The following is an 18,969-nucleotide window of genomic DNA, read 5'->3' as shown; positions in this document are numbered from 1 at the left end:
GAGAGTTCTGCCAGGGAACTCTGCATGCGCTTCGCATCTGCAGAACATGGCCAGTCCCACCCACGTCCCTGGCTCACTTGCTTTCCTGATGGAGGAAAATAGGATCACAAGAGTTTGGTAGGACTCCCAAAGGCCATCCAGTCCAACCCCATGGATGTATATTTGTCTGTATCTATCTGGCGCAGTGGGTTAGACCATTGAGCTGCTAAAATTGTTGACTGAAAGGTCGGAGGTTTGAATTCAGGGAATGGGGTGAGCTCCCACTGTCAGCCCCAGCTTCTGCCAACCTACCAGTTCAAAAACATGCAAACCTGAGTAGATCAATTTGTACCGCTACTGTGGGAAGGTAATGACAGTCCATGCAGTCACGCCGACCGCATGACCTTGGAGGTGTCTATGGACAACACCGGTTATTTGGCTTAGAAATAGAGATCAGCACCAACCCCCAGAGTTGGACACGACAGGACTTAATGTTAGAGGAAAACCTTTACCTATCTGTCTGTCTGCTGTGCTGGACAAAGTGTGCTAGAAGAAGCAAAGACCACCAGCATCGAAGCGATGGTCCTCTGCCATCAACTCCGCTGGACCGGCCATGTTGTCCGGATGCCCAACCACCATCTCCCAAAGCAGTTGCTCTACTCCAAACTCAAGAATGGAAAACGCAATGTTGGAGGACAGGAAAAGAGGTTGAAAGATGGGCTCAAAGCCAAGCTTAAAAACTCTGGCGTAGACACCGAGAACTGGGAAGCCCTGGCCCTTGAGCGCTCCAGCTGGAGGTCAGCTATGACCAGCAGTGCTGCCGAATTTGAAGAGGCACGAATGGAGGGCGAAATAGAGTAATGTGCCAAGAGGAAGGCGCGTCAAGTCAATCCTGACCAGGACCACCTTCCACCTGGAAACCAATGCTCTCACTGTGGAAGGGAGAAGATGCAGATCAAGAAAAGGGCTCCACAGTCACCTACGGACCCACCCGTACAGATCCTGGAAGACTATCCTACTCGGCCAACGAGTGTCTGTCTGTCTGTCTGTCTATCTATCTGTCTATCTATCATCAATCAGTCTGCCTGTCTTATCTATTTGCCTACCTATCATCTATCAATATCTTATTTTTCTCTCAGATTAGAGAGAAAAATAAGATACTGATAGATGATAGGTAGGCACCTTATGTTCTATCTATATCTATATCCCTTTTATTTCCTTTCCTCTTTCTCTCCTTCCTTCCTTCCTTCCCTCCCTTTTCTTCCTCGTTCTCTCCTTCCTTCCTTCCTTCATTCCCTCCCTCCCTTTTATTTCCATTCCTCTTTCTCTCCTTCCTTCCTTCCTTCCTTCCTTCCCTCCCTTCCTTTTCTTCCTCTTTCTCTCCTTCCTTCCTTCCCTTCCTTTTCTTCCTCTTTCTCTCCTTCCTTCCTTCCCTTCCTTCCCTCCCTTTTATTTCCCTTCCTATTTCTCTCCTTCCTTCCTTCCTTTCCTTCCCTCCCTTTTATTTCCCTTCCTATTTCCCTTCCTTCCTTCCTTCCTTCTCTTCCCTTCCTTCCCTCCCTTTTCTTCCTCTTTCTCTCCTTCCTTCCCTTTTATTTCCCTTCCTATTTCTCTCCTTCCTTCCTTCCTTCCTTCCTTCCTTCCTTCCTTCCTTCCTTCCTTCCTTCCTTCCTTCCTTCCCTTTTTCTTTCCCTTCCTCTTTCTCTCCTTCCTTCCTTCTTTCTATTCCTCTTCCCTTCCTTCCCTCCCTTTTCTTTCCCTTCCTCTTTCTCCCCTTTAAATCTCTCCTCACTTCACCCTTAGAACTCGACATACATATTGTGTCCCTATTTCACAGATATTCACTTTTTGTGGGTGTTCCCAGAACATAAAACCCGCGATCAGTGAGGGAACCCTGCATATGACTTCCCTCGATGTATACACGATTGATGCAGCCTAGAATCACATTGGCCGTTTTCGCTGCAGCATCACACCTCTTGGAATTCAAAGCCCAACACAAGCCATCGGACCTTAATTTTTTAATAACGCTTTTTGGATGCAAAGTACAAAAAGAAGAAGAAGAAAGAAATGATTAATGCATTAACTTTTAATTAATTAAGACATCATCATAAATGCACAGCGATAAGGATGTTTTTGTACATAGACAGAATATATATATATATATATTTCTTTATATAATAATAATATTATTATTATTAACACAGAGATATAAAATAAGTTATAAGTGTCCCGGTCACAGTTTGGGGAGGAGCGTGAAAGCGAGAGCCACGAGGACGGCAAATCAATCAATCAATCAATCAATCAATCAATCAATCAATCAATCGGAGAGATCAATATATTCCGAATCCTGTTCGGAATATATTGATTCGGAAGGGAGTGTTTGGGTTGGTGCGAATGGGACGAGAAAGGTCTCTCTGTGTTTGTCACACAAAAATGGACTCAACGCACCAAAAATACCCCCGCAAATTCACTTTTACACATGTAACATACGTGTTGCGATGCACGGTAAACACATTGACTTTAAGAGAGAGCAAAGGGGCATCTACACTGTAGAATTAATGCAGTTTGATCCCACTTTTAATGCTACAGGGTTGCTGGGAGTTGGTTTCACAAGGCCTTTAGCCTTCTCTGCTGCAGAGTTCGAACTAAATCTCCCCTCATTCCAAAGTAGTATCAAACCGCATTAACTCTACAGTGTAGATGCAACTCTAGTGTTCCAAGCATTGAGAATAAAGCATTAGCCCGCTTTGGAGTTAGCTTGTTCCTATTCAGAACTTGGATGGGGGATTCTGGGAGTTGTAGTCCAGGAAAGTAAATTACCCCATTCCTATGTTTTAAGTCCTCATCTCTGATATTTTATATTTTCATCCTCTTTGCTAGGAATTTTCCCAGCTCTTCCACAGATCTCAATTTCCATTGTAGAATGAATGCAGTGTGGTATGGGATATATAGTTTGGTGAGGTCCCTCTCTGGCAGAGGAAACAGAGAAGACCTTGCAAAACTATAGCTCCCAGGGTTCCATAACATTGAGCCATGGCAATTGAAAGGGGTACTAAACTGCATTAAAACTACTGTATAGACGCATCCTTTGGCAGAGAAGACCTTGAGAAACTACAAATCCCAGGGTTCCATAGCATTGAGCCACAACAATTGAAAAAGATACTAAACTGCATTACAACTACAGTGTGGATGCATCCTTGGGTAGAGAAGGCCTTGTGAAACTACAAATCCCAGGGGTTCCATAGCATTGAGCCATGACAATTGAAATAGATACTAAACTGCATTAAAGCTACAGTGTAGATGCATCCTTGGGCAGAGAAGGCCTTGTAAAACTACAGCTCCCAGGTTTCCATAGCAATGAGCAATGGTGATTGAAAGGGGTACTAAACTGCATTAAAGCTACAGTGTAGAGCTTTTGGGCAGAGAAGGCCTTCTAAAACTATAATTTCTAGGGTTCCATAGCACTGAGCCATGGCAAATTGAAAGGGGTACTAAACTGGATTGAATCTACAGTGTAGATGGAGAAGGCCTTGTAAAACTATAGCTCTCAGGGTGCCATAGTATTGAGCCACGGCAATTGGAGGGGTACTAAACTGCATCAAAACTACAGTGAAGATGCATCCTTTGGCAGAGAAGACCTTGTAAAACTACAACTCCCAGGGTTCCATAGCATTGAGCCACGGCTATTGAAAGGGGTATTAAACTGCATTAAAACGACAGTGTAGATGCATCCTTGGGCAGAGATGGTGAAAGGCCTTGTAAAACTACAGCTCCCAGGCTTCCATAGCATTGAAGTGGTATTAAACTGGATTCATTTTACAATGCAGATGCACCCCTTCTCTCTGTTCTTAGTACGTGTTTCTATCTATCGTCCCTCAAGGAAATGCCGTCCAATTGATTTCTGGAGGCCAAAACAGGCCCATAGATGACCTTGCAAAATAAATTGCACCACAAGTATTCAATCTAACAGTGTGTGTGTGTGTTTGTTTATTTATTTATAATGAAGACACAAGAAGCAGGAAGACCGGACGGTTGTTGTAAGGGATTCGTCTTGGGGTGCGTCTACACTGGAGAATTAATGCGGTTTGATCTCAAACTCGGGGGCGCTGCTGCTTTGCTTCTACAGTGCTGCTAAAGTTCTGGTGGTGAAAATTTCAGAACTCTTACAAAACTTTCAAAATTTCATTATTGGTGATTTTTTTTTATGACAGAACCTATTAGGAACTGCCATTTATAATGAAATTTTGAAAGTTGTGTTAGAGTTCTGAAATTTTCACCACCAGAACTTTAGCAAACACTGTAGAAGCAAAGCACCAGCACCGCCTAGTTTTCACCACCAGAACTTTAGTTTTGCAAGTACTTTAGAACCATGGTTGCACATGCCTACTAAAGACCTTTCAAAACTACAACTCATGTTTCCATAGCCTCTTGCAAATGAAATTGGAGGAAGATGAAACATGAGGAAGAACTTCGTGACTGTGAGAGCCGTTCAGCAGTGGAACTCTCTGCCCTGGAGTGTGGTGGAGGCTCCTTCTTTGGAAGCTTTTAAACAGAGGCTGGATGGCCATCTGTCAGGGGTGCTTTGAATGCAATATTCCTGCTTCTTGGCAGAATGGGGTTGGACTGGATGATGGCCCAGGAGGTCTCTTCAAACTCTTTGATTCTATGAAATGGCGACTCAAGCAGCATCCAATTGCATTCATTTGCAGTGTAGATGCGCCCGTAGTTCCTACTCCAATGTTGCAAACATGGATCAAAGCCAAGATGGTACCAGGATAGAAAGACTTATTATTAATTTGCATATTTAATACTGGTGTCAAACTGCATTAATGTCGGGAGTCAATTTCTGACGGCATGAAGATGTCATAAATTCCCTCCGTGACATTCTGACTGAATCATCCCAGCTGAATTAATTCTCTCTCTGTGACATTTTGGAAGCCTTGTATTGGAACTTGTGAAGCCACAAGTTCTAGTAAGGAAACTGAGAAGAGTGGGAGATGGGCATGAAAGGTGTATAAAAGGAAGTGGTGGTGGGAAAAAGTCAGTCGTGTCTTTCTTTGCTGCAGAGATACAAGCAATACATCCATTTCAAAGCAAAACCGGCTTGTGAGTGGTTATTTAATATTGCTATATAGATCCTACAGTCTGACAATTAAGTCTGCAGTGCAGATCCTCCATTACAGAAACACAACGGGAATGATCACAACGGCGTTTGCAGCCTTGACCCAAACCTCCAGGATGAGAAGGCTAAAGAGCCATGCCAAACTACAACTCCCAAATTCCATAGCATTGAGCCATGGTGGCTCAAAGTGGTATCAAACTGCATTCATTATACAAGGCGGAACCACACTTCCCATTATTGTTATGGTATCGACGGCGGTGAAAGTGATGTCAACAATGCATGTCCTTCTAGGGCTTCAAAGAGGGAGCCAGGGAAGAGTCTGTTGCATATATAAAGCCCTGGCTGGAAGTCCGTCCATCTTAACAGATGGCCTGACATGTCAATCGTGGTGTCACTCGGCCATCTTGCGCTTGGAGGGCGGGACCAGGTGCGGGGGCAGCTCGTTGGGCAGCTCGTGACCCTCCAGCTTGACCTTGATGAGGTGGTTGGCCAGGGCAAACTCCTCATCATCCAGCATGCCGTCCTTGTCGATGTCAGAGAGCTTCCAGATCTTGCCCAGGACGGTGTTGGGCAGCTTGGAGCGCACCATCTCCTTCTTGGCGTTGGCCCCGCTCACCCGGCCGTCCACGGGCGAGAGCGTGTAGAAAATCTCGTCGTACATGGGTTTGTCACGCGCCACCACCCAGTGGGCCTCGTCGATGCCCTCGCCGGCCCCCTCCCCGTAGCCCTGCCCAAAGGGGCCCTGCAGTGTCCCCTCAAAGGCGCCCCCCTTGACCATCTGCGCCGGGCGTTGTGCCTCCTCCTGCCGCACCAGCACCATCAGCGCCGCGATGTCGCTCGCCAGCATGTCCTCCACTGCCTCCAGCAGGCGCGGCTTCAGCGGCTGGAACTTGCTGAAGTCCTGTCCCTGCAGCTGCTCCTACGTTGGAAAGAAGGGAGCAGAGGGAGGAGACGGTCAGTATCTATTTATGTATTTATTTACAGTATTTATATTCCGCCCTTCTCACCCCGCAGAGACTCAGGGCGGATCACAATGCACATATGCATGGCAAACATTCAATGTCATAGACACACAACATATATAGTAGGCCTGGGCAATCCATGGTTCTAAAGTACTTGCGAAACTAAAGTTCTGGTGGTGAAAATTTCAGAACTCTAACAAAACTTTCAAAATTTAATTATTATTTCACTATTGGCAATGTTTATGATGGAACCAATTAGGAACTGCCATTTATAATGAAATTTTGAGAGTTTTGTTAGAGTTCTGAAATTTTCACCACCAGAACTTTAGTTTTGTAAGTACTTTAGAACCATTTAGAACCATGGACTTTAAGTCAATGCCCAACAAACCCTTCTAGTATGGTTCTAAAGTACATACAAATAATTCTAAAGTACTTTTCACCACCAGAACTTAAATTTTGAGAGTTTTGTTAGAGTTCTGAAATTTTCACCACCAGAACTTTAGCTTTGTAAGTACTTTAGAACACTATGCACATATGCATGGCAAACATTCAATGCCAGACACACAACATATATAGTAGGCCTGGGCAATCCATGGTTCTGAAGTACTTACAAAACTAAAGTTCTGGTGGTAAAAATTTCAGAACTCTAACAAAACTTTCTAAATTTAATTATTATTTCATTATTGGTGATTTTTATGATAGAACAAATTAGGAACTGCCATTTATAATGAAATGTTGAGAGTTTTGTTAGAGTTCTGAAATTTTCACCACCATAACTTTAGTCTTGTAAGTACTTTAGAACCATTTAGAACCATGGATCGACCAGACCTAATATATAGACAGACACACAGTGGCTAGTTAACTTTCCAGCTTCATGAAGGTATGCTTTGAATTCTGGTCACTGGAGGAGCTGTTGCTTCACCATCCACTTGTGACACTGATGGAGTACTTCCTCATTCTTTTGCACACTGCTGGAGAGTTTTATGGCATCAGGAAACACAATGCTATGGCACCCACCCTCTGTCTCCCATACAATATTTTAGAAAGGTAACTGCAAGCATAATTCCAAAGCATTTCTACTTTGTGGCCACATCAACAGAGGAATAACAACAACAACAACAACAAATTATATTCCGCCCTCACTCCCCAAGGGGACTGCAAAAGACAAGAAATACACAAAAGAGAAGGAATGGAAGAAGGAGGAAACGGAGGAGGAGGAGGAGAAGAGGAGGAGGAATACATAGAGGAGGAGGAAGATGAAAAAGTAGAGGAAAAGGAGGAGGAAGTGAAGAAGGAAGTGTCAAAGAGTCAAAGGTATACGTAGAGAAGGAGGAAGAGGAAAATGAACAGGAGGAGGAGGAAAAGAAGAAGAGGAACAGGAATGAGAAGAGGACTAAGACGACAACCATGACGAAGAAGACGACAATAATTCATGTCTGTCTCCCCCTTGGAGCCTCCTCCAATAAAGCCTTCTCCTGCCTTCCTGCCACTCACGTCCGAGATGAAGGGGATGGTCCTGAGAGAAGACCTTCTCGAGCTTCTAGACCCTATAGAGGCTCATTTGGGACCGTGCCCCTCCTTCTGACCATTTCCAGACGAGTTTTGTGGGTGGCAAATGAGGCAGCAACTGGTTTGGAGCAGAGCAAAGCCCCCCAGCCTTTCCCCCCCGTGGGCCTCAAGGCAACACTCCCAGTCCCCTTGAATGGAGGACCACCAGGATGGAGCCCACCCTTCTACCCACAGGAAAAGGCAGCTGGGAGTTAGAGGGTGGGAGCAAAGGAAGCGGGGCAGCACAGGCACGGCCAACCTCCCATCCGAAGAGATAGTGCAACAGGACAAACAAGCTGCGGACAGGAAGGTCTACTCCCTCGTTGGCGCCCAGCCACCGCTCATCCTCAAAGGGACAGGACAGGCCCAGCAAAGCCCAAAACAACCCTTTCCATGCTGCTGGATTACAGTTCAGCCACAATGTTGATATGGAGCCTAGAACCCAATGCTGCTAGGTTACAGCCTAGCCACGATGTTGATACAAAGCTTAGATCCTAATGCTGCTGGATTACAGTTCAGCCATGTTGATAGGGAGCCTAGAATCAAATGCTGCTGGGTTACAATCCAGCCACGATGTTGATACAGAGCCTAGAACCCAATGCTGCTGGGTTACAGTTCTGCCACGATGTTGATATGGAGCCTAGAACCCAATGCTGTTGGGTTACAGTTCTGCCACTATGTTGATATGGAGCCTAGAACCCAATGCTGTTGGGTTACAGCCCAGCCATGATGTTGATAGAGCCTAGAACGCAATGCTGCGTGATTACAGTTCGGCCACGATGTTGATATGGAGCCTAGAACCCAATGCTGCTGGATTACCGTTCGGCCACGATGTTGATATGGAGACTAGAACCCAATGCTGCTGGGTTACAGTTCAGCCATGATGTTGATATGGAGTCTAGAATCCCCCAATGGTGCTGGGTTACAGCCCAGTCATGACATTGATACAGAGCCTAGAACCCAATGCTGCCCAGCTACAGTTCAGCCACAATGCTGATGTGGAGCCTAAAACACAATGCTGCTGGGTTACAGTTCTGCCACGATGTTGATATGGAGCCTAGATCCCAATGCTGTTGGGTTACAGCCCAGCCATGATGTTGATACAGAGCCTAGAACCCAATGCTGCTGGATTACAATTCAGTCACGATGTTGATATGGAGACTAGAACCCAATGCTGCTGGATTACAGTTCAGCTACGATGTTGATACAGAGCCTAGAACCCAATGCAGTTCAGCCACAAGCTTAAGCATCTGAGGGGTTAAATGGATGCAATGACTCTGCAAAAGCTGCAGTTCAATATAAGCAAAGTGTGCCTGTAGCTTAGAACGCCTCAGTGTTAGTTGCCCTCAGGATGAAGAGGTCTCAGTCTGTGAGAAGGCCTCAGTATTAGTGTGCCTCAGTAGGAGAAAGGCCTCAGACCAAGAGAGGTATAACCGGCTGAGGGGGAAAAGGAAAGTGCCTGAGGCTGTTAGGAATGGTGGGAGTTGGAGTCCAAAACACCTGGAGGGAAGGCCCAAGTTGGCCCATGCCTCTGATAGAGTCTCAACCAATCCAAGCTAGTTTGTGGCATCCACAAAAACAAAGTTTCTGGAGTACAACAACTACTTTCAAAGTAAGGACCACACAATCAAACAGGAAATAATACTTTTGAAACAGGAACAGATTTTTTTAAGGGTTGATGAAGAAACCCCAAAATTTCAATATCTTGCAAGGGTAACGTTGTGCCTTTTTGCCTGCAAAAATCCTCTCATTGCCTTTCATTCCTTTTGGAGCATGTAAAAATCAAATGGTGAGTGTGTTAACTGAAAAATGCAAAGCACGAAGCTGATTGGTTGGACTATGCTCAGAAGCTAGCCGAGCCTGGGAGTTCTGACAGTTACATGTGTAAGTTTTCTGCGCAGGAACTTGTCAGAATTGTTTATATCCCTGAAGAAGATCTCTCACATGGACATCTAAGGATGATTTCAATCTCTCTCAAAGGACGTTGTGGGTGAGGCTGATTGGTTGGACTATGCTCAGAAGCTAGCCGAGCCTGGGAGTTTTGGTAACAGTTACATGTATAAGTTTTCTCTGCAGGAAAACTGAAGAAGAGCTCTCACACGGACATCTAAGGATGATTTCAATCTCTCTGAAAGGACATGTGTGAGTCAAAGCAACTGTTTGCATGACTGTATATACGTTGCTCTGCATAACAAAGAGTAAACACCTTATTCTTTCCTGATCCTCTGCGTGGCATATCTTTTCTCTTGCAAGACAGTGTGTGGATTAGTGAAGATGTGAACTATGCGTGATGTTCATTCCTCCACCATTCCTTCCCCACATCTGCGCCCGAATGACCTCCTTCTGAGAGACGAGACCTAAGCGCTAAGAGCCTTTTCCTGCTCCCAGACGCAGGATAAAGGCCTCCCATCTGTTGCGTCCAGACGGAGCGGCTAATCAGGCCGTTAAGGCCGGAGGGAACCTGACCGAGGTGGGAATGCCAAGACCAGCTTGCAAGAAATCTCCACTGGCTGAAAGTATGGACGGCTTAAGCTTCACGGTCCATGGCATGACCCCAAACGGAGCTATGCTTGGCTGCTTCCGCATAAGAGAGAACCCTCTTTCGCCAGGGATAAAATGCCCCCGGAAACAAGCGTCCTCATACAAACTGACCCGCAGCAAAAGTACTGGTCACGAGGCCAGAGAGAGGGACGCAAGAGGCTTTTCATTTTGTCCGCGTCCAAAGAATTGTTGAAGATTTCTATTTGTTCCATTCAGCTTCCAAAGCTGAATGGTTGGTGTTCCCCATATCAGTCTGCTCTGTGTTTTAGTGTGAACTTTATACCATTATTATTATTGGGTTGTTGTAGGATTTTCCGGGCTATATGGCCATGTTCTAGAGGCATTTTCTCCTGACGTTTCGCCTGCATCTATGGCAAGCAGGCGAAACGGGAAAGAAGGAAAAAGGGAAGGAAGGAAGGAAGCAAGGAAGGAAGGAGAAAAGGAGGAAAGGAGAGAAGGAAAGAAAGAAAGGTAGAGAAGGAAGGAAGGCGAGAAGGAAATAAAAAAGTGAAAGAGAGAAGGAAGGAGAGAAGGAACGAAAGAGAGAAAGAGGGAGGGAGGGAGGGAAGAAAGGAAGGAAGGAAGGAAGGAAGGAAGGAAAGAGACAAGGAGGGATGGAATCAAAGAGCAAAGGAAGCAAGAAAAGAAACAGGTAGAGAAGGAAGGAAGAAGAAGGGAAAGAAAAAGAGGGAAGGAAGGAAGGAGAAAAGGAGGAAGAGAAAGAGGGAAAGAAAGAGGGAAGGAGAGAAGGAAAGAAAGAAAGGTAGAGAAGGAAGGAAGGCGAGAAGGAAATAAAAAAGTGAAAGAGAGAAGGAAGGAGAGAAGGAACGAAAGGGAGAAAGAGGGAGGGAAGGAAGGAAAGAGACAAGGAAGGATGGAATCAAAGAGAAAAGGAAGCGAGAAAAGAAACAGGTAGAGAAGGAAGAAAGAAGAAGGGAAAGAAAAAGAGGGAAGGAAGGAAGGAAGGAAGGAAGGAAGGAAGGAAGGAAGGAAGGAAGGAAGGAAAGAAAGAGGGAGGGAAGGTTGGCCACAGCAATGTGTGGCGGGTACAGCTAGTGAGTGTGAGTGTGTGTGTGTGTGTTTTGTTTGATGTACTTCGGGCTTGGCCTCATGTAAGCCGCACCAAGTTTCTTGGGAAGATGGTAGCGGGGTACAAATAAAAATTATTATTATTATTATTATTATTATTATTATTATTATTTATACACACACACAGACACACACACACACATATATGTGTATACACACACACACACTTTGGCAATGTGGAAATGAACACTGTGATCTCTTTCTCCCTCTCCCTCTCTCTCTCTATATATACACACATATACATATACATATACATATACATATATATATGTATACACACACACACACACACACACTCTTTGGCAATGTGGAAATGAACACTGTGATCTCTCTCTATATATACACACACACACACACACATGTGTATACATATATATGTGTGTGTGTGTGTGTATATATATATATATATATAGAGAGAGAGAGAGAGAGAGAGAGAGATCACAGTGTTCATTTCCACATTGCCAAAGGACACTGATGTTTGGACTATGGTGAATTATTAACATGTCTGCAGAGATTTAGAAGGCAGGTATTAGTAACTGGAAAGCGAAAATCACATGCACTTGCGTTAAAACATTCCTGCTGTGCTGGGATGTTTCAACAAAAGGGACAGAAGGGCTCAGTTTTGCCATGAACTAAAATCCAATACAACCCAAAACCAGCCTTTCTGACACCACTGTCCTGCGACACATCTCCTTATGTTTGTGTCACTCACTTGCATCTTCTTCAGGTTCGGAAAGTCCCCTGGGGAAATCTGGTGCTCCCGCTCGATCCGGGCGTAGATCTCCCCCAAATTGTTCACCAGCTCCTTCTTCTTGTTGTCTTTGCCGAACACCGAGGGCATCTCCTTCTTTAAGGAGCTAATGATGTAGGCATGGACCTGAGAGCAGAAGAGGGCACGTTCATGAAGGCGAGAAGAACAATAATAATAATAATAATGACTATATAATCCTTATCAACTCGAAGTGACCCTTATTGGGTAATTTTCAAATAGGAAAAAGTATTTACAAATGTAGATCAACAACAACAACAGTTTCAGCAGATCAGAAGCTTCTTGAGTGTAGCAAGGGAGTGAAATGAGCTTCAGCAACAACAACACTTTGTTTATATTCTGCTCTGTCTCCCTATGAGGACTCAGGGTGGATTACAACATACACAGATAGGCAAACAACACACACAAACACCCAGAACAAAGATAAAGGCTTCCCCTTTCATCTCCGGCTCAACTCTGGCCATGGGGAGGTGCTCTTGTTCCATTTCCAAGCCAAAGAACCTGTTGTCCATCAACGAACCATCAAGATTACTAAGACCATCTGGAGAGGCCCTGCTCTCGGTCCCACCAGCCTCGCAAGCGCGGCTGGTGGGGACGAGGCACAGCACCTTCTCGGTGGTGGCCCCACGACTCTGGAACTCTCTCCCTCTGGAGGCCAGAACCGCCCCATCCATCCTAACATTTAGGAAACGGGTGAAGACGTGGCTGTGGAGTCAGGCCTTCGAGGAATGAGACAACACCATAGGACTCTGGATGGAAGTGGATATAGATCTATCTTATTAGGACGACTGACCACTGTAGTTTTATATTTAGTGTTTTTAAAGTTGTTTTGTAATTTGTGATATATGATATTTTAATGAATGTATATGTTTTTATGGCTGTAAACCGGGCTGAGTCCCTCGACGAGGTTGAGAAGCTCGGTATACAAAACTGTGAAATAAATAATAAATAAATAATTGTCCATAGACATCTCCTGGTCATGTTGCCAGCATGGCTGCATGGGCACCTTTATTACCTTCCCACCAAAGCGGTATCTATTGATCTACTCACATTTGCATGTTTTCGAACTGCTAGGTTGGCAGGAGTTAGAGCTAACAGCAGGAGCTCACACCTACCCACAGCTTCAAACTACCAACCTACAGATCAGCAGATTCAGCAACATAAGGGTTTAACCAATTACGCCAACCGCAGCCCCAATTAAAGGAATAGTCAAGCTTAAAAAGTTATAGAAGGCTTCCTCCATTTCTATGGAGGAAGGCTAGAGCTAAGCTATCTAACTATCTCTCCAAAGTAGACATCTTGCCTCTCTCCATGCTCACAGGAGAAGAACAAAATTTGAAAAAAGTTGAAGTTTGCCCATGCCTGGACTTGACTCTGCTCGTATATTGATGAAGTTCAATTGCTCTACTGCTGCGCTCAAGAAGCTTCTGATCTGCTAAACTGCTGCTGTTGCTGCTTTGCTTCTTCAAATGCTTTTCCCTTTCTGGAACGAATGAATCAGGCCCACCTTGGCCAGCCGTGCGCGCTTGATGAGGTCGTTGAGCTTGCGGAGGGCAGCGTTGCGGGGCAGGCTCTGGATGTCCCGGAAGAGGTCCTGCTCCTCGGCCTCGAAGAGCTTGCGGTTGTCGGGGATGAGGAGCGGGTGGGACCAGAAGGAGCCGATGTAGACGCGCACCACCTCAGGGGTGTTGACGATCTTGCCCAGCGACCACATGAGCGCCCCGTAGACCCGCATCAGCTGCTGGGTCTCGATCTGGTCGGCCTTGTTCAGCACCACCCGCATCTTGTCCTCGTGGTTCTTCAGGGCCTTGATCACCTCCGAGAACTCGTCCGAAATGTCCAGCTTGTGGGCGTCGAAGAGCAGGATGATGCGGTCCACGCGCTCCGCAAACCACTCCAGCACCGCCGCAAAGTCGTATCCTGGGGAAACGGGGGAAAGAAGGGGAGGAAAACCCTGTAAGGTTGGCGTATGCGAACTTGGACCTTCCATCCAGGTGTTTTGGACTTTAACTCCAAAACTAGAGCTTGGCTTTCTAGATTGCTCCAGCCAAACTAATCCAGGTGATGGTGGTGATTATGATGATGATGATAATAATAATACTGGCAAATATATAACAGGTACAGGCAAACTTGGGCCCTCCAGGTGTTTTGGATGGTAGGCTGTTAGGAATTATGGGAGTTGGAGTCCAAAACACTTGGAGGGCCAAGTTTGCCCATACCTGGTTGTGATGAAGTGTAGATTTTTGTCTGCAGTTTTGTATTGTTATAGTTAAGTGTTTGTAAGGGTAAGTATATAGTATTGCATAATATTGGGGATGGTAGCCAGGTTAGCTCGCTTTGAGCTGAGTTGCTATGGAGATAGGGGCGGAGCCAACTGCCACTTGGCAGAACAGCCATTTTAAAGCAGTTAGTCTGTGGTTGGTGAACTGCAGAAGTGGCTGGTTCTGTTGTGTGTGGAGAACCAGTGAGGATTCTGTAGTCAAAGAACTACAGGGGAAGCCTGATTCTTTGGTATTAAGAATCAGAAAGGTTTTGGCTTTGAACCAATATAGTTTAGATAAGTCGAGTGACTTATTTATATTAAAAGTAACGGGTGTGGAAAAAGAGGGGAAGCCCTAATAAGCATCTTTATTGTAACAGAACCATCATAAAGAAAGGAGAAGCGTGTGCCTGAAACGATCTGTTAAAGAAAGAAACATCTTTTTAAAGGAACTAAGTTTGAGACCTGTTTGTTAGAAGAATTAGACCTCCTAAGAGTTATTTAAGAACTGTTATGAATGTAACCTTTGAAGATCTTTACTTCTAAGAGAAAGGAAACTTTGAAACCATCAAGCTTCTGTACCTCAATAAACTTGTTACAGTTTCTTTTTAAAGTCAAGCCTATGTTACCATTCCTTTCCAAGTCAAGGCACGCTACATATTGAAGAAAGACCAAAGCAACATTACAAGCTATTGGTTGCGGCATCCATATAATAAGCCCTCACAAAGAGATGGTTCCTTTTATCAACTCTCTACATAACGGTAGCAGTTATATTAATACATCTTTATAATTTGGTGGCATCATTACAAATTAGTGGCCAAGCCTTTACAATTAGTAGCAGTAATATACGGGCTCCTTCACACTGGTATACACACATCAACATCTATAGTGAAAAGATGGAAGGAAGCAGGGAGTCATAACCGGTGGCTAAATTAAAGTAAATCCATTCCACATTTTAGTGTGAACTTTAATCACCCATGATGCCAAACTCTGTCCCCAAAACAAATCAGCCCTTGCAGAGGTCCTTCAAACTCTGGACTAAACACTAGAGTAGAATTCAGCACTTCAATGATATAGAAGTTGGCTGTTTTAAAGTTCAGACTAAAACCCAGAGTGGACAGACATAGGTAATACCAACCATTCAAGTTTAGAAGTTGAAAGGAACAAAAATAAACCTTCAATGATTGTCTGAAAGCAAAACAGGGTTGGCCGCTGGAGGAAGGAAGATGGAAGAGGAAGAAAGGAAGAAAGGAAGGAAAGAAAGAAAGAGAAAGAAAATCAAGAGAAAGAGAGGAACTATTTATTATTGGAATAAAGAGGAGGAGAGAGAAGCAAGGAAGGGGAAGAAGAAGGAAGGGAAGAAGGAGGAAGAAGAAGAGAAGGAGAAAGAAAATACAAGAGGAATAGAAGGAAGATGAAAGAGGAAGGAAGGAAGGAAAGAGAAAGAAAATCAAGAGAAAGAGAGGAACTATTTATTATTAGAATAAAGAGGAGGAGAGGGAAGCAAGGAAGGGGGAAGAAGAAGGAAGGGAAGAAGGAGGAAGAAGAGAAGGAGAAAGAAAATACAAGAGGAATAGAAGGAAGATGGAAGAGAGAGGAAGGAAGGAATAGAAGGAAGGTGGAGGAGGGAAGGAAGGAATAGAAGGAAGATGAAGGAAGGAAGGAAGGAAGGAAGGAAGATGGAGGAAGGAAGGAAGGAAGGAATAGAAGGAAGATGGAGGAAGAAGAAAGGAAGGAAGGAAGGAAGGAAGGAAGGAAGGAAGGAAGGAAGGAAGGAAGATGGAGGAGGGAAGGAAGGAAGGAAGGAAGGAATAGAAGGAAGATGGAGGAAGGAAGGAAGGAAGGAAGGAATAGAAGGAAGATGGAGGAAGAAGGAAGGAAGGAAGGAAGGAAGGAAGGAAGGAAGGAAGGAAGGAAGAGAAGGAAGATGGAGGGAAGGAAGGAAGGAAGGAAGGAAGAGAAGGAAGATGGAGGAAGGAAGGAAGGAAGAAAGGAAGGAAGGAATAGAAGGAAGGAATAGAAGGAAGATGGATGGAGGGAGGGAGGGAGGGAGGGAGGGAGGGAGGAAAGAAAGAAAGAAAGAAGAAAAGAAAATCAAGAGAAATAGAGGAAATTGAAGGGAAACACCCAGGTTTTGACTTGGGCCTAAGAACAAGGCCTTCTTTCTTCCAAATCCAAAGAAACCTCCACGCCAGGGACGCAGGAGGGAGCCTCCCGGCCCAAGGAAGCCTCCTCCAAAGAGGCCGCTGCCAGTGCTTTCCCTGCTGTGTTGTGCTTTCTCTGGCCCATCAAGCGAGGAAGTCGGAGACAGGAGCCTCAGAGCCAGGACTAACATTCATGCAGGGAAAGCCAGGCAAGGAACCTTCCAACACACATATGTGACTCAAGGATGGGGCGTTCCATGGGAAGAGTGGCTGCATCCAAAGGAATGTAGTGCTTGGATGGTGTGGATCTGGACCACTGGACCAGGGGTCACGAGGGAGGCTTCAGAGGGGTCACCAAAGACCATCAGGAAACACATATTTCAAATGGTCTTAGCAAAGAAGTTTGAAGGTCTCTTCTTCCATCCTTCTCTTCCTCTTTGGAAACAGACAGCGCATCCTCCTACCAAAAGCCCTCCTCCTGCTCTCTGGATGTAGGTGAACTACAACTCCCAAACTCTAGCTCAATGCTCACCAAACCCAGTATTTTCTCTTGGTTGGGAGTTCTGTGTGCCGAGTTTGATTCAATTCTATCATTGGTGGAGTTCAGACTGCTATTTGATTGTAAGTGAACTATAAATCCCAGAAACTACAACTCCCAAATGTCAAGGTCTATTTTCCCCAAACTCCATCTGTGTTTATATTTGGGCATATTGAGTATCCGTGCCAAGTTTGGTCCAGATCCATCATTGTTTGAATCCACCGTGCTCGCTGGATGTAGAACTACAACTCCCAAACTCAAGGTCAATGCCCAACAAACCCTTCCAGTATTTTCTCTTTGTCATGGGAGTTCTGTGTGCAGAGTTTGATTCAATCCCATCTTTGGTGGAGTTCAGACTGCTCTTTGATTGTAAGTGAACTATAAATCCCAGCAACTACAACTCCCAAATGTCAAGGTCTATTTTCCCCAAACTCCATCTGTGTTTATATTTGAGCATATTGAGTATCCGTGCCAAGCTTAAGCGGCTGAGGGGGAAAAGGAAAGGGCCTGAGGCTGTTAGGGATGGTGGGAGTTGAAGTCCAAAACACCTGGAGGGCCAAAGTATAGCGATATTTGGAAGAATGGGTGACCTGGGGTGACCCCTCACCTCGGCTGATCCTCTGTTTCTCCCCCGAAAGGATCCCCGGCGTATCGATGACGCTGATGCTCTCCAGCACCGGGTTCGGCAGCTGAGCACAGACAAACCTAGGAAGGAGGCAAACAGAACAACTTTATTGTCACTGTACATCATACAACGGAATTAAATATATATATATATATTCAATAATTAAAGGTGAGTAAAAAACGATATTATTTCGGACACATCAGGACAATTGGGTCAAATTCCTCGTTGAGGAACTAAAGAGTCAACTGAATACTTCACAACCTCTGAGGATGCTTACCATAGATGCATGCGAAATGTCAGGAGAGAATGCTTCTAGAACATGGCCGTACAGCCCAAAAAACCTACAACAACCCTAGAGTTACAAGCTGAATAGATGTAGGGAATGCCGTGGATGTGGCGTACCTAGATTTCAGGAAGGCCTTCTTGGACAAGGTCCCCCATGACCTTCTGGCAAGGAAACTAGTCCAATGTGGGCTAGGCAAAACTACGGTGAGGTGGATCTGTCATTGGTTAAATGGACGAACCCAGAGGGTGATTCTCCCCAAGGCTTCCTCTTCATCCTGGAAAGTGGAGTGTCGCAGGGTTCCATCCTGGGCCCAGTCCTGCTCAGGATCTTTATTAATGACTTAGATGAAGGCAGGATCATCAAGTTTGCAGATGAAACCACATTGGGAGGGATAGCCAATACTCCAGAGGACAGGAGCAGGATTCAAAACGATCTTGACAGATTAGAGAGATGATGGGCCAAAACTAACACAATGAAGTTCAACAGGACAAATGCAAGAGACTCCACTTTGGCAGGAAAAACGAAATACAAAGAGACAGAATGGGGGACGATGATGCCTGGTTCGAGAGCAGGACGTGTGAAAAAGATCTTGGGAGTCCTCGTGGACAACAAGTTAAACATGAGCCAGAAATGTGATGTGGCGGCAAAAAAAGCCAATGGGATTTTGGCCTGCATCAAGGGGAGCATAGTGTCTAGATCTAGGGAAGTCATGCTCCCCATGCTCTATTCCGCTTTGGTTAGACCACACCTGGAATATTGTGTCCAATTCTGGGCACCACAATTCAAGAGAGATATTGACTCTAAGCTGGAATGTGTCCAGAGGAGGGCGACTCAAATGATCAAGGGTCTGGAGAACAAGCCCTATGAGGAGCGGCTTAAGGAGCTGGGCATGTTTAGCCTGAAGAAGAGAAGGCTGAGAGGAGACATGATAGCCATGTATAAATATGTGAGAGGAAGCCACAAGGAGACTACTTCCCTGGAGACTAGGATGCAATGGAACAATGTCTACAAGAAACTACAAGAGAGGAGATTCCATCTGAACATGAGGAAGAACTTCCTGACTGTGAGAGCCGTTCAGCAGTGGAACTCTCTGCCCCGGAGCGTGG

The 18,969-nt window shown here is 45.2% G+C and overlaps 1 protein-coding gene across 1 annotated transcript in view; it reads right to left on the bottom strand.

Annotated features, from left to right (window-relative positions):
* Positions 1 to 2,050: 2,050 nt before the first annotated feature.
* The window catches only part of LOC132779076 (EH domain-containing protein 3), a 38,363-nt gene continuing 21,444 nt past the window's right edge, over positions 2,051 to 18,969 (bottom strand). The window contains exons 3-6 of the mRNA XM_067470436.1: positions 17,560 to 17,657; positions 13,518 to 13,930; positions 11,954 to 12,118; positions 2,051 to 6,020 (exon numbers count right to left, since the gene is read on the bottom strand). Coding sequence (XP_067326537.1) covers positions 5,493 to 6,020; positions 11,954 to 12,118; positions 13,518 to 13,930; positions 17,560 to 17,657 — 1,204 coding nt within the window. The 3' untranslated portion in view covers positions 2,051 to 5,492. The remainder of the gene's footprint in view (positions 6,021 to 11,953; positions 12,119 to 13,517; positions 13,931 to 17,559; positions 17,658 to 18,969) is intronic.

This window comes from Anolis sagrei, chromosome 6, assembly GCF_037176765.1.
Source record: "Anolis sagrei isolate rAnoSag1 chromosome 6, rAnoSag1.mat, whole genome shotgun sequence".
Taxonomy (NCBI): domain Eukaryota; kingdom Metazoa; phylum Chordata; class Lepidosauria; order Squamata; family Dactyloidae; genus Anolis; species Anolis sagrei.
Note: the sequence above shows the minus strand (reverse complement) of the source record. Positions and strands in the feature narration are given on the sequence as shown.